The 14,428-nt window shown below is 39.2% G+C and overlaps 1 protein-coding gene across 4 annotated transcripts in view; it reads right to left on the bottom strand.

The window, feature by feature from the left end:
• The window catches only part of LRBA (LPS responsive beige-like anchor protein), a 321,418-nt gene that overhangs the window by 171,823 nt on the left and 135,167 nt on the right, over nt 1-14,428 (bottom strand). For all 4 annotated transcript variants that reach the window (XM_033160146.1, XM_033160148.1, XM_033160147.1 and 1 more), the window contains exon 32: nt 346-470. In XM_033160146.1, coding sequence (XP_033016037.1) covers nt 346-470 — 125 coding nt within the window. The remainder of the gene's footprint in view (nt 1-345; nt 471-14,428) is intronic.

The raw sequence follows: 14,428 nt of genomic DNA, 5'->3' as shown, positions 1-14,428 counted from the left end.
ATTAAAATAATCAGTGGGATTTTTTTTTTCAAACGGAAAATATGCCTTGCTTATACTGCTACAGTTCATATAAGGTAATTTGTCACAAAACCATACCAAGGGAATAAAGGAATCTTCTACCTTTGTCTCAAATCACTGCTAAGTTCAGCCTCCTATGCAAAGGACTCGTACAGGGAGATGCCATTAAGATATAATTAGGTCTTGAAATGCACAGGTCAGGGAAAGAAACTTAAGGGACCTCTGAATGTGAAAGTGTTTCACCTCCTCTCAGATGACTGAAGCTTGAAGCTTCATTGCCGTGCACTGTACCTGCTGCTATTGTCAAGAAGCAGATTTTACACTGACCATGGTCTATGGCTGTTTTTAACGTCGCTTCAGGATGTGTCGATCCAAGGGGGTTACGCACAAATCGTCGCCGGCGCCGCAAGTCATCTTCCCAGTAGTCAAGGCGCCAGAACTCACGAGGACGACTACAATGAAACAGAGGAACCACATGTGTTAGCAATTATCAAACAGCATGGTAGCACTGAATTTCTGCATAAAGCTTTCCTTGTTTGCTCTTTTTCTTTTTTAAAAAGCACCCTAAGCCCTTTTCTACGATCTTAAAACTTAGGTATGTCCTTGAAAATAACAATATCACCTTCCAGTCTGAGGAACTCCTTTCCCTCCCCCCCCCCCCGGAAGGTGAAATGAGCACTAAATACATCATTTTGAAATGAATTGCTGACAGTGTGATCAGTTTCCCCACACTCTAGTGGCATGTGCTCCGATTTCAGCCTCATTTCAGCCTCAGCAGGGCACCTTTCTCAGTGACTGCATTTATAAACCAGAATAGGGAACAGGCTATTATAAATATGGTATAGCATTACCTATATTAATCAAAGTCTGTCCCCCTTCATTTTTCTTCCTAATTTGTGCCTTTTTGCACAAGGTCAGTAAATCATACCACAAATTCTTGGTCAAGAAAGTGTTAACTTTAATGAATACTTCTGTTACATGATTATGCATGTGATAATAAAACATTACTCTGTTTAGATGTGCAGGAATTTAATTAAAATAATCTCTTAAAATATTCATTACTTTTAGCCCCTGAGGCTTAGAACAACACAAGAAAATACATTTCGTTTCCATTTCCTGTTTTTAAATAAACCATTCCAGGAGAGTAAAACAGCAATCTATTTTCAAACAAATCCGATTGGATTTCTGTTTTATGTAGCTGCATGTTTCCATTTAATTAAGAACTACATGTTATGGTGCGCAATATGGAAGGTATACTTTTTAAAATTTACATTTAGAAAAAGGTTCTATCACACTTGTTATTTTCCACATTGTATTATTCAAATATGCATAGATCGTTTTAATATGGCTATATATAAATGCCAGTTCCTATCTTGTTATGTGATCATGAGCGAGTGTGTTGTAAAACTGTATATTAACCATTAAAAACTGCAAAAACTGCAAAATTCAGGTATGTGTTCATACCTATATATGCAAATACATTGTATTATATGTAAAGCAATAAAGCCTACAGGAATAAGACTTTCAATAGAGATCTACAGCCAACATCTGCATGTTCCAATTACAAAATTAGAATTTTATTTATAAAAGAATGGCTCCTCAAGAATGGCTCCTCCAAGAATGGCAAACCAACACTACAAACTATAATCTCATTTCTTTTTCATGAGCTAATAATCACTGTATATCTGACAACTCTGACACATTAATAGATCTGATTAATTTATAGATTACAAATGATTAGACACACAATATCTGTATTCCTCTTCTTTAATTGTTTAGTCTCCAGAAAGAGAAAATATTTTTTGTTAGAGTGAATCTAGCTATCTAAAAGAAGAGCTACAAGCCAACTACACAGTTACAGCCATTAATTCTTTTTAAAGTCCACGTTAGATAATAACGCATTGTACAAAAACGAATACATGTAAAATGTGAATTTTCATTAAAAAACTCAATCCAGGTATTATTTGAATCCATTTTAACTGAATGCTCTGCATTCTTACTATTTTTAAACATACACAGAACTGAGGGGTTTATTTTCTGCAGGATTTATATAAGCACAGTTATATGCCTAAGAAAAAGCTACATTTGTTCAAAGCGTGATTAATAACTTAAAATTCTCCATTAGCGGTTACAAAAAAAGGCAGAACGCAGCTGGCTATGTGTATGCATTTGATAGTCATGGAGCATGGATAGCCACTTCATCATTCTGCCTTCCTTCATTTATCTGTTAAAATTACTACCAAATATCAAGTAGGATAGAGTCGTGAATCACAAACTGCTCCTCATTTTCAGGGAAATGATACAATGAGAGTCTATTCATCAGTATGGCAATCGGCACAAGTAATTAGTCCCTTAGACTGAGATCTCTTGCAAAGCTTATTGTATCCAGTGCCACAAACATATGACAATGAAAAGCTAATGGAGGCTTCTAAAATTTGTTAACTGCTTTGCCATCAATCCTTCCAGTTCTCTGCACTGCAGTATTATGCAAAGATTGTAAATTATTCATACCATCCATTCATCTTTCTGCACTTTTGATTAAATTAAACAATGCTGTTTTTCTGGCTGTAATTGCAACATGTGAAGCAGCTATGTTAAAAGTAAGTAAAAGTAGATGCAACCATGCAGCGAGACATGAACATTTCTGGAAAATTCACCTGATCTTTAGTCCCCCATCCTGCCTCATTAGATGATAGCTCATGTTTGCCTTAATTAGTTAATGTATAAAGACACTGAAGTACAGGATGAGTTTTAGGACATCTGCATTAGGAAGAAAAACTGCCCCTGGACACAGAGAATCATTTCTAGAATAGTATAACATTAAAAATAAATACTTTCACTGGATAAGATTTATTAAATGTTGAACCATGAAAGGGCGTATCATGAATTCAGTAGCAGGTCAAGTGTTCTTATGAAAATAAGCAAATCAGTTTCAACAGAAGTTGGACAGTATTTCATGAAACGGCCTCCATACCCTTTTACTGCATTTGTCACCACAGGAAGACACACAGCCTCAATTCTATTTGGACAATTAGATGAGACAAAATGAAACCTCTTGTTTTTACCTGATGATTGTGCATAAAAACAAAAACAGCTAACATATTTGAGTGCTTTTCTTTGTTGTGCTAGATCTGTGGTTATATGTTTTTCTAAAAGAGCTATTCAAAAAAAGGTTAGATTAGATATTCATAATGAAAAAGATATTGTGAAGGACTGTGAATTACTGCCAACTTCTTTTAGATTTTCTCAGTGTCACATGCTAGCTATGAAATGATGGTCAGGCAACAGACAGCATCAGCACAACTCCACTTTACCTGTCTCTCATATCTAGGACTTCTACCTTTGCTCGCAGCTAACTGTTCAGGACCAGCACATTGCTCAATAAAACAGAAAATACAAACCAGCATGAGACACAAGAGCTTGCATTGGCAAGTAAATGGGAGTCAGTCACTTCTAGGAAGAGAAAGGAATTTTAATCTGGAAGGAAAGTAGTGAACAGACACTTGCCAGAGATGGAAAGGGGTTGGGTACTATCCATAACAGATTGGGGAGCTAGGGAAATAAAAGAGGTGGTAGCAAGCAAATTGGTGCATCACTTCTATGCTTAGCCAATATTTTACACTTATTTATGTATTTATACCCCAATACATTCAATTTTACCACTCTCATGGTGCTCACAAATAATTCAGAGCAATAAAACAAACACACCTCAACATTTCGGCAACAAATTAAAATATATTAAAACAGTATAACAACACAACAGAAACAGAGTCAAAACAAAGTCAAGCAATATTTAGAAGGCATTGGAAATTTAAAAAAAGGCCCTTTTCTTACACTAAAATGACACAGGAGTTGGAACCAGATGTCTTGTTGGAGAGAGTGTTCTAGAGATGGGGCACTACAATATATTTATTTCTGATTTGCATAGATTCAGGTTTCAGATTTAGGAATTAGCAATAATTCTTTTCTTTCACAGAAAGACACACACTTCTTTTACAACAAACAACAACAACAACCCAACAACACTTATACAGTGTGGGTGAACAAGGATAAAGAAACAGTCTGCAACTACCAGTGACTACCTGGTAGAGCATCACAATATTAGTTTCTTGTGGAATTGGTTTTATGTAACAAAGCACAGGAAAGGGACAATGGGTACAGTTGTGTAGGGAGAAAAGGTATTTATGAGAATGGGCAACAAAAAATCTAACTAGTCATGAAGTGCATAGATTAGGCCACTGTTTATTTTGAATCATGCGAAACTTCTGAGAACAACCCAAAATTGTATAACTTTTATGAAGAATGACTAAACCAAAGCTAGTATTTCACAGAAGTCAATACAATCCAAAAACATATTGCTGCTGCAATGCCTAAGCTACAACTGTTGTAAAAGGTAAAACTCTATCTGTGTGAAGCGCAATTTTGCAAAACAGAAAACCAGACAGAAAGTACAGTGCAGTAACCTTAATAAACCACATGCTGTAATGAAAACAGGAGACTAGTCTGGAGCTCATTTCACAAGATGCCTGTTCAAAAGAAAAACATCTCGTGTTTCCAGGGCTGGAGGTTAAATACATCATGCAGGTAAAATGTTTGCTTATGCCTGGTCATGAGTGTGAGTTTTGTGCTGCTGAAGAAAGTGTCTGACTGACAGCTCTAGAAGTTGAGACTATTAATTATTCTCGTAACAGATTCAGTTATGATTATCATCTAATAAACCTACTCAAAATGTTACCTTAGGCCTATCTGAAAGGATCAGAAGTGCCTAAGGGGATGACGAGATGCTACAGTAGTAGAACATGTGTACTACTCTACAATGTTTTTACTATGTTTTTATATGTACTGTAAGCCACCCAGAGTGGCTGGGGAAACCCAGTCAGATGGGTGGGGTGAAGAGGAAGAGGAAGAGGAAGAAGAAAAGTTTGTGCCAATTGACTGCAAAACAGAATCCCTTCAAAGCTCAAATGGAGAAAATGGGAATTCTCACTGTCAATTACTGTTCTCAAGGGATGGCAGAGAACATGAAGCACCTTTGCGATGCTGCCTCCTCTGGAGATGGAAGGCATTGTCAAAACACTACCCAGAGACAGGACACAATGTGGGGGTAGGTGGGAAAGCACCCCCTGGACACCTACTTTGGCTAGAACAGCCTCATGGGGGGGGAGGACCATCCCCCAGTTCGGGAGCGGAGACCAAGGAAAGGATGGTCAAAGTGGGGTTAGGAATTGGAACAGAAACTACAAGATGCTCAAATGACCTCTTCTACATGTGCAGCAGCAGAAGCTGTAAGGAACTATCCAACCCCGAAGTCCCTGGGACCCAGGGCAGGGAGGAATGCCCTCCTGAATCCCAATTTACTGCAAGAATTTCTGTTTTCTAAGTGACAGGGAATCCCAGATAGCATTAAGTACCTTCAGGATGTAGGCGAGCAGTGCCAACTCAGGGAAATAACCCTGAGAATGAGAAATGTCTTAACTCAGGATATGCACCTTTCTGCCGAAGTGTGCATTCACTTAGGCAGAAACACTGATTTTATAGCACTTTGTAAGTGTGCAGACTGATGCCCACATTGGAGCCTTGCATATATCTAGGAATATGTAGCTTTCCCTAAGGGCCACCTAAGCAGTTGTACACCAAAGAGAATGGGTGGTGATGCTCACTCGGAGTGACTTCTCCAGTGCTTTGTAAGCCTATACTCTGTAAGGCACCTCAATATAGTGCATGTAGACATATTCTTCCCCAAGCCCTTAGGATGCCTCATCTCACCCTTCTTAGCCATGGAGAGGACCTTCTTCTTGACCTTGGTCTCCACCAATATCATCTCCAAAGGCTCCCCAAACAGCTACCACACGGCAAACTTGAAGCTGCTCAACCTAGCCTGGGACACTAGGTTCACCTCCCAGTTCCTTAGCCTCCAGGGTGTTTGCTGTCATTCTCCTGGCATCAAGGTGGATACTAGCCAAACAAAAAGTCTGCCAAAAATGATGTAGATAGGACTATCTTCTTTAAACAGTAATTGAGCAGCTTGGGAGTGCTTGCTGCTCCAGCCATCTCCTCTCCTTACACGTACACAGACTAGATGAGGACCCAATGAGCAGGTGATTCTGCCTACCCCCCCCAAAAAAATTAGGGAGGTTGTGGATGGAACTTCCAAATCAGCTGCAAAGTCAGTATGTCAATGAAAGCTCCTGGATGAAACAATCCCACACACCCCAGCAGGTAGGCTGCTCCATGCTTCCTCCCTATTGCTGTCCATATCTGGAAATCCCAACCTATTGCATGTCTCCTAGCACCCTAGCTGGGTATGAAGCCCAGAGCTGATGGAAAATTGATGTCTCACATCTTGGTGGGTGGGACTGACCTCACCCGGGGGCAGGGGGCATGTCTAGGGCTCCTGGGCTATGGACTTGGATGAAACAGAGGACTCCTCTGGTAGAGCTGCAAAAGGAGAAGCTAGCATAGTCCTTGTAGTCCCTTTTCCTCTTGCCCTTGAACCTTCTCTACTCTTGTCCCTTCTTTGCTTTGTGTCTCCTGTGTGGGGATCTATTTCCCCAGACATTTTTCTTCCAGTGGGTGTTATTTTGAGCCCAAGCAAGAATAAATGGTGAGGGAGAGAGGAGGTCCTTTCCTTCCTATGCATGTTGTGCTTTAAATGACCCACTCATCCAAATACATTAGCAGCACTATGTATCCCATAATGCATGGTTTATATCACCCCAATATCCAGCTTGGACATGAGCAAAGAACACTTTGACAGAATGTGACCAGAGAGGCAGACAACTAATTTGGTTTTGGTAAGAACAAAAAATACTTTTGCAATGAATGCTATATGCTATATGAATTATGAATTGTATGTATTATCAAAAGTGTTAATTACAGAAGTTAGATGGCAAAGCTGCTATTCAGCCTGGTACTACTAAAATCAATCACAAAATGTCATCATCTGTTAGAAGCAATGATTATTTGTGGAACAAATTCTTCTCTATGAAGAACCACACTTTAATTGTAATTAATTTCCAAGCCCAACAGCTGTTAAAATTACAGAAATATTTGAGCACTGCCACAATCACGGTTTTGCCTGAATTTGTTTTGCCCAAGGCAGATTCTTGTACAGTACTTCCAAACTGCACTACTGCAAGGTGCATGGTAGGGGGATTACATAGTCATTTACACTTGTACAACTGTGTTATGGTAACACCTTTTGAAGACACACTTATTTACACAGGCATTCCTTTGATCTCTCAACCCAAGTCCCCTCATTTAATTAATTTATTCGTTTATTGTGTATTTTAATGATGAATGCTTATATTTAAAGGTTTGGGCAACTGTGTGTGTATTATATATTATATTATATATTTGGTAAGTTCAACAGCAAAAAAACCAAAAAACACAATGCTGTCTTTAATAAGTCTGAAGCAATATACTATGAAGGGTTCGGAATTTTAAAGTCTAAGCATCTTTCCTTTCCCCCCCACTGATTTCAGCAACTGAAAACAAAATAAAATTCTAACTGAATCTTAACTACAAGAGAAATAAATGGTCTGCCTGCCCTCCGTTAGCAATGTATTATGCACTTGATTTTAAATTGAAAGATAAAAGTGCTCAGGTTCCAATAAGGCTTTACTTTGAACATAAATCTAGATGAAATAACATCGAGGTATTAGAGGGCATCATGAGATAAAGCATTCTCTTCTATCTCGTGAACTGAAATGTGTTGTGCTTTCATGCAGATAGAGATGGAGAATACTAACTAAAACCTCAGCCATTTATCAAGCTGTGGCCATAAATAAAGTAGAGGCTACCCATCTCTAGACCATCTTAATGGAAATAGAGTGTTTCATGGTGTAAAACATTTTGTAAGCTTCACACAATTCTTTTACTGAAGCCTTTAGAGACTATGCAGTTGAATGCAGAACCAACATATAATTATGAGAAAAATAAATTTTCATGCTGTCAAACTAATTTGCATAGAACCTTTCAGGTAGTCAACACAGTATTTATTAATAGGTACCAGGGAAAGCACATTTGGCCTTATTCCAATGAACAGTTAGGCAGGCTTAATCCCATTGATTTCAATGAATTTAAGCAAACTTAACTCTATTTAAGCCATTACGTATAGACCTTATTTGCAAAATAATATTGAACCTGCAGTATCTTTTCAAGTGACATGAAAACAAAGATAAATAAGGCCAGACTGGTTCTCTAGGAAGATTTACTAGAGTACATGCCTAGCAAGAAGAAAAGACAGATCACTTCTTGTTGCTACCTATGGCTTCCAACTCTTTGGATGATTTGCCATCAATCCTGGAAAAAGGTGATTCACAACCCAGCTATTCATGTCTTTAGTTTTCACCTTTTAAACTTCATTTAACTTGTAGGCAAGAACACATGTAATAAAAATTACTATCATAATGAACAAGGAAGACAGAGTAATACCCTTTTTGGTGCAACAGATTTGACACACTAGTTCTGGAAGATTCTGTGGTGAAAATTTAAGCAGCCTAATTATAAAAAAAATTACCAGTACATTGCTTGTACTTTAAGTCCCTTCTGTGTTCAGCATCCATCCATGTGTAGTGCAAGACTATTCAATCTGAATCATCTATGCAGCTGTGATATGAAGAAAAGTCCCACAGCTGGATCAGGTGAAAGGCCCATCTAGTCTAGCATCCTGTTCTCACAGTGGCCAACAAGGCACCTATTGGAATCCCACAAGAGGGACTGAGCACAACAGCACTCCCCTGCTTGGGATTCCCAGGAACTGGTATTCAGAGGCATAATGCTTCCCACAGTGGCTAGAACATAGTTACAGTGGCTAGACACTATTGATAGAATTGGTCCTCTTTTATAGCCATCCAAGTTGATTACTACATGTGTTGCCTGAAGAAGTGCCTTCTTTTTTCTGTCCGGAATGTTCCAATGTTTACCTTCTTTGAATTGCCCTGAGTTCTAGTATTATGAAAGACAGAGAAAAACATACCCACTTTCTCCATACCACAGAATGACTCCCCACCTTATTCACTTTCCCCCCCTAAATTAAAAGCCCCAAATATTGTAATCTTTCCTCATAGGGCACTTGCTCCACCCCCTTGTTCTTTTTAGTTGTCCTTTTCTGAACATATTCCAGCTCCATAATATATTTCAGGATTATTTTGCCCTAATTTGCATCACTTTACACTTGCTTATACTGAATTGCATTTCCCATTTTACTGCCCATTTGCTCAGTGTGGAGAGAAGCACCTCATAATCCCATCTTCTTTTAACCACCCAGAACAATTTGATATCATCAGCAAACTTTGCTACCTGACTGCTCACCCCTAACTGTAGATCACTCATGAACAAATTATAAAACACAGTAAAGATCCCTGGGGACTCCACTTCCTGCATCATTCCACGGGGAGAACTGTCCATTTATTCCTATTGATTTTAGGAGTGAAGGGAAGAATGCCAAAAGGAAGAAGTCACTCAGACAGAGGGCTTTCTCCCCGAAGCACAGGCTGGGGCCACACTTTCCTTTTTCAAGCCCTAATACAGTCTCCATCCACAATTGTAAGGCTAGTTCAAAAACAATGACTACATGCTGTAGTGATTAATTCTTTGTGCATTCATTGTATATGCATAAGGCATTTTTAAATCTGTGAGTCTGTTACAAGGTGTGCCTGTGTACTGCAAACACCCTCTGTAAACAAGTAGTCAAGCTACTTGGTACACCCATTGAAGAAATTTGCTGGGAAGCAAACACAACCTTAGAATATACATTCTTTTTCACAAAGCATACTAATTACACAAAGATTTGATAATCACATCCATTACAGATGAAAAAAAAATAGTACATAACCTTCTCTTTAATATTCCAGTTTTTTGATGACTATTACTTTTTCCAGAGCCTAGGTTTCCTTCCCACAGCTATTCTTCCTGAGAGGGCTGTATCCACTCCTTATATTACATAGTCATCTAGCAGCAGCCATTCCATCAGGCTGCAACAGAGGGCATGGGGGGAAGCAGGGGAAGCCGCTCCTCTGAGAGAACAGAAATTTCAGGTCTTCTCCCTCATTTGTCACATGGCTGGTTGCTATAAGAACTGTGTGTTAGGAACTGGCGCCTCAGTTGTTTGTTTTTTTCCTTCTTCCTCCTCCATTCCTTTCCCTCCTTTTTGTGTTATGTTTTTAGATTGGTAGCCCGAGGGAAGAAACTGACTTGCTTTTTTAATCTTTAAGCTTCTCTGAGAGGCTTTTTAGCTGAAAAGCAGTGTAGCTGGAGAGTGGTATAAAAACATCTATGAATAAACAAATACATGTATACCATGGGTAGGCAAACTAAGGCCCGGGAACCAGAGCCAGCCCAATTACCTTCTAAATCCGACCTGCGGACAGTCCAGGAATCAGCGTGTTTTTACATGAGTAGAATATGTCCTTTATTTAAAATGCATCTCTGGGCTATTTGTGGGGCCTGCCTGGTGTTTTGACATGAGTAGAATGTGTGCTTTTATTTAAAATGCATCTCTGGGTTGTTTGTGGGACATAGGAATTCAGTCTTTTTTTAAAAAAATATAGCCCGCCACCCCCCACAAGGTCTGAGGGACAGTGGACTGGCCCCCTGCTGAAAAAGTTTGCTGAGCCCTGATGTATACATTTATCTGACTCTTCAGTTTGCCATCTCCCCACCAAGTACAGAGTCAGCTTTACTACGATACAGGAGCAAAATGTGTGAAGCTACTCTATAATGACACCAATTTGTGGCTGAGCTATGAAACTACACTTTTAGAGGTGCCGTGGATTTGAAGATCTGGCCCAATTAAGATCTGATTTATAATTATGTGAAGATTTCAGTAACATACACGTGTGTGAGAGAGAGGGACTTCTTTTATATATTCATTCATATATAAAACAACTTCCTGCATTTGAATATGAGTCATTGTTCTTTATAGCATGTGAACCCCTTAGAAGCTATCCATTATTCATGTCTACTTCCTAAGTATTAGACTTTTCCTTAAGGAATTACCACACATAATCCACAAATCCATACACAAAGGTATCCTTTATAAGCTGACATACACCACAGATCAGTGGAGAGAAATGTGAGGGAGCACAACTCCAGAACTTCTTTCAGAACAGGAGAGATGGTGTCACCTGGTGGAGCACCTGAGTTCAGGGTAGTATGCATTGGTGTGGGGCACGTCATGTTTTCCTCTCAGCACAACAACCCTATGACTTAAAAAATAATAATAAGGGTTTGGGGTGCACAAAAACATTGACATCATGGCATTCTTATAGTATTTATTTTAATGACAAATGGGGGCTTGGGGGCCACAAGAACAGGGGGCATATGCAGGAACCACATATGCAATGGATTGAAACTCACACTGCCATGGCTGATGCTTCCAAGCAATACTTAAGTATTGTGGGTTCTTTGTTGCCAAAAAATCTCCTTCAGGAGCTCTACTCTGCTTTCTGCAATAACCATCAAAGATGGCAAGGTTGCTCTAAATGCATATATACTTAAGAAATCTGAAAGCAATTTTACTTGCATCACCTGGAGTGAAAGAGAAGCAACACACCCCATGGGGAGCAACTTTCAGGGCTTATTCAAAACACACCTTTTCGTGTGTCCTCAACCCAGCCTCTTACAAAGAAAAGGAAATGCTAGAAAGTAAAATAAAAACAGATAAACAAGCCTCTGATGATATCTACAAAAACCCTTGTTTCCAGTCACCATCCAATTCATAATACTGTATTCCAAATCATGTGGAAGCAGCACCAACCCAGGTGAAGAGAGTTGCTCTGTTTTCTGTAAATACACTCTTAAGTTAAAACCTAGAAGTCCTCCTTCTGTGAAATTATGGGAAACTTGAATGAAATCAATAAAACCTTGGGCATGCTGCCTGGTACTCAGAGGATTTACCTCTTCTAGCACTAAATGGGGGGGGGCAATTTTTATGGAAGATTTTCATAGATATATTATTTGAGCATCTAAGAATATGGGTACAAGTTATGACCACATCCCACTGTAAAAAGGGGAGGTTATTATTTTAAAGTGAAACAGCACATTTCCACTGGATGTCAGCTATAGTTATTGTGGCAATCCGCACAAAGTACAGACTCTGAATGTGGGCTCCCCATGAAAATAGGCACAATTATGAAACATCTGTTAAAACTTTGGATTGTATGTCTTGCCTTATTATCACACAGCAATCATGCGCCAAAGGTAGAGTTGTAGCTCAGATTCTGAGTTGTACTGTTCAATTGCCTCAATCAGAACACGGTCCCTTTCCTCAAAGCCGTCCCCTCAGGCCACTCATTATGTACTTGGAAAATTATGATCAAGTGATGCATGGATTTTACAGACTTCCACCTCATTTGCTATAAATGTTCAGTCAATTTCCTGAACATTATCTATTCTGTGCATTGAATAAACCAGAGATCCTTCACAAGAATAGTGCATTGTCAGATAACCGAAATCTATCACAAATTGTAGTGTTTATGCCATAGACCAACTGGGTAACAAAGCTTAATTTAAATGTTTGAATTCGGAATTCAATGCTAAAATCTATTAATTTGCACCGATACATAGCCTCCATACTCAGAATTTAAAACTACGGTAGTTCACAACATTAATAGCAAACAATTAATAAAATACAAGCAAAACAACTTCCTCCTCTTCTCACACATCAGGTAAACCTTCTCTCTCCTCAAGCAGGAAGAATGACTATTTCAAACATTCTCCTCACGAGATATGTTCACCAATTAGCATCTATTCTTCCCTGCCCACGTTGCTCCAATTGGCAATGTCATACACAAATTAAAAGTATGGCCAAGAAAAACATACAGGTGAAACTCGAAAAATTAGAATATTGTGGAAAAGTCCAATTACGTAAGCAATTGTTTGCATTAGCTACTGGAGTTTAATATATGAGATAGACTCATGACATGCAAAGCGAGATATGTCAAGCCTTTGTTTGTTATAATTGTGATGATTATGATGAAAACCCCAAAGCTGAAATTGTGAATTTGGGGTTCTCATCGGCTGTACACCATAATCATCACAATTATAACAAATAAAGGCTTGACATATCTTGCTTTGATCTCATCAGTCTATCTCATATATTAGTTTCAACTTTTAAGTTGAATTACTGAAAGAAATGAACCTTTCCACGATATTCTAATTTTTTGAGTTTCACCTGTAGATTCAGTCAATGCTCACAAGCAATCATATATGTCTGTTGCTCCATTAAGTTCTGAGGCAACTGTTTTGCTATGAGCATGGGGATGAGTTCTAAATTGGAATTACAGCTATTATCCACTGTGATGGGCTACGTCTCAAACACCTCAATCCCTGTGCCTCCTGGTAAAGGTAGACGTGGTCACAAGAGAGTGTACCTCTCTGTCTGCACCCTCTTTTTCCCCATTTGAGGTTCTTGTTGCCACCATATAAAAGGAGTGATTTTTCTACAAACCTACACCTTCATTTCTTGGGAAGAAATGACAAACCTAGACAGCATCTTAAAAAGCAGAGACATCACCTTGCCGACAAAGGTCTGTATAGTTAAAGCTATGGTTTTCCCAGTAGTAATGTATGGAAGTGAGAGCTGGACCATAAAGAAGACTGATCACTGAAGAATTGATGCTTTTGAATTATGGTGCTGGAGGAGACTCTTGAGAGTCCCATGGACTGCAAAAAGATCAAACTTATCTATCCTTAAAGAAATCAGCCCTAGAAAAGACCCTGATGTTGGGAAAGATGGAGGGCACAAGGAGAAGGGGACGACAGAGGATGAGATGGTTGGACAGTGTTCTCAAAGTGACTAGCATGAGTTTGGCCAAACTGCGGGAGGCAGTGAAGGATAGGCGTGCCTGGGTGTTCTGGTCCATGGGGTCACAAAGAGTCGGATACAACTGAATGACTGAACAACAACAACAACATCAGTCAGCTTAAATAACCTTCCTTGGGTTTTCCTCGATCCTCATTAGGTAGTGTGAAATTTAAAGCTCTAAGTGTAAGGGTGTTTGCATTAAGGTGAGACCACACAGGTTTAAGAAACAAATAGTTTACTAAGATGAAAAAGTAATGAGTTTTAAGGAAAAGATATTAGAAGGGGGAAACCTACAGAAACCCAAAATATTCCATTTGGAGCAACCTCCCTCCCAATGGATAAACACAACCCTCAACTCCTGGTCCACAGAAACTCTAAAACTCAACCAGCTTTCAGTGGAATCCATACTCACAAGTAGCCCTTTCCTCCTTTAAACTTCAGTTAACGCACTGAGATCCCCTTCTACGTTGGCTTCTGCAGATATGGACTCCCCTTTTCAATCATGTGCCCATTCCCTCCGAGTACGAGCTCAAGGAAGTTCGCTGCTTTTAAAATCCGCAACCCCCCCCCCCCCCAGAGAAAGATGTGCCATTCTGTGCA

Source organism: Lacerta agilis, chromosome 9 (genome assembly GCF_009819535.1).
Source record: "Lacerta agilis isolate rLacAgi1 chromosome 9, rLacAgi1.pri, whole genome shotgun sequence".
Taxonomy (NCBI): Eukaryota; Metazoa; Chordata; class Lepidosauria; order Squamata; family Lacertidae; genus Lacerta; species Lacerta agilis.
Note: the sequence above shows the minus strand (reverse complement) of the source record. Positions and strands in the feature narration are given on the sequence as shown.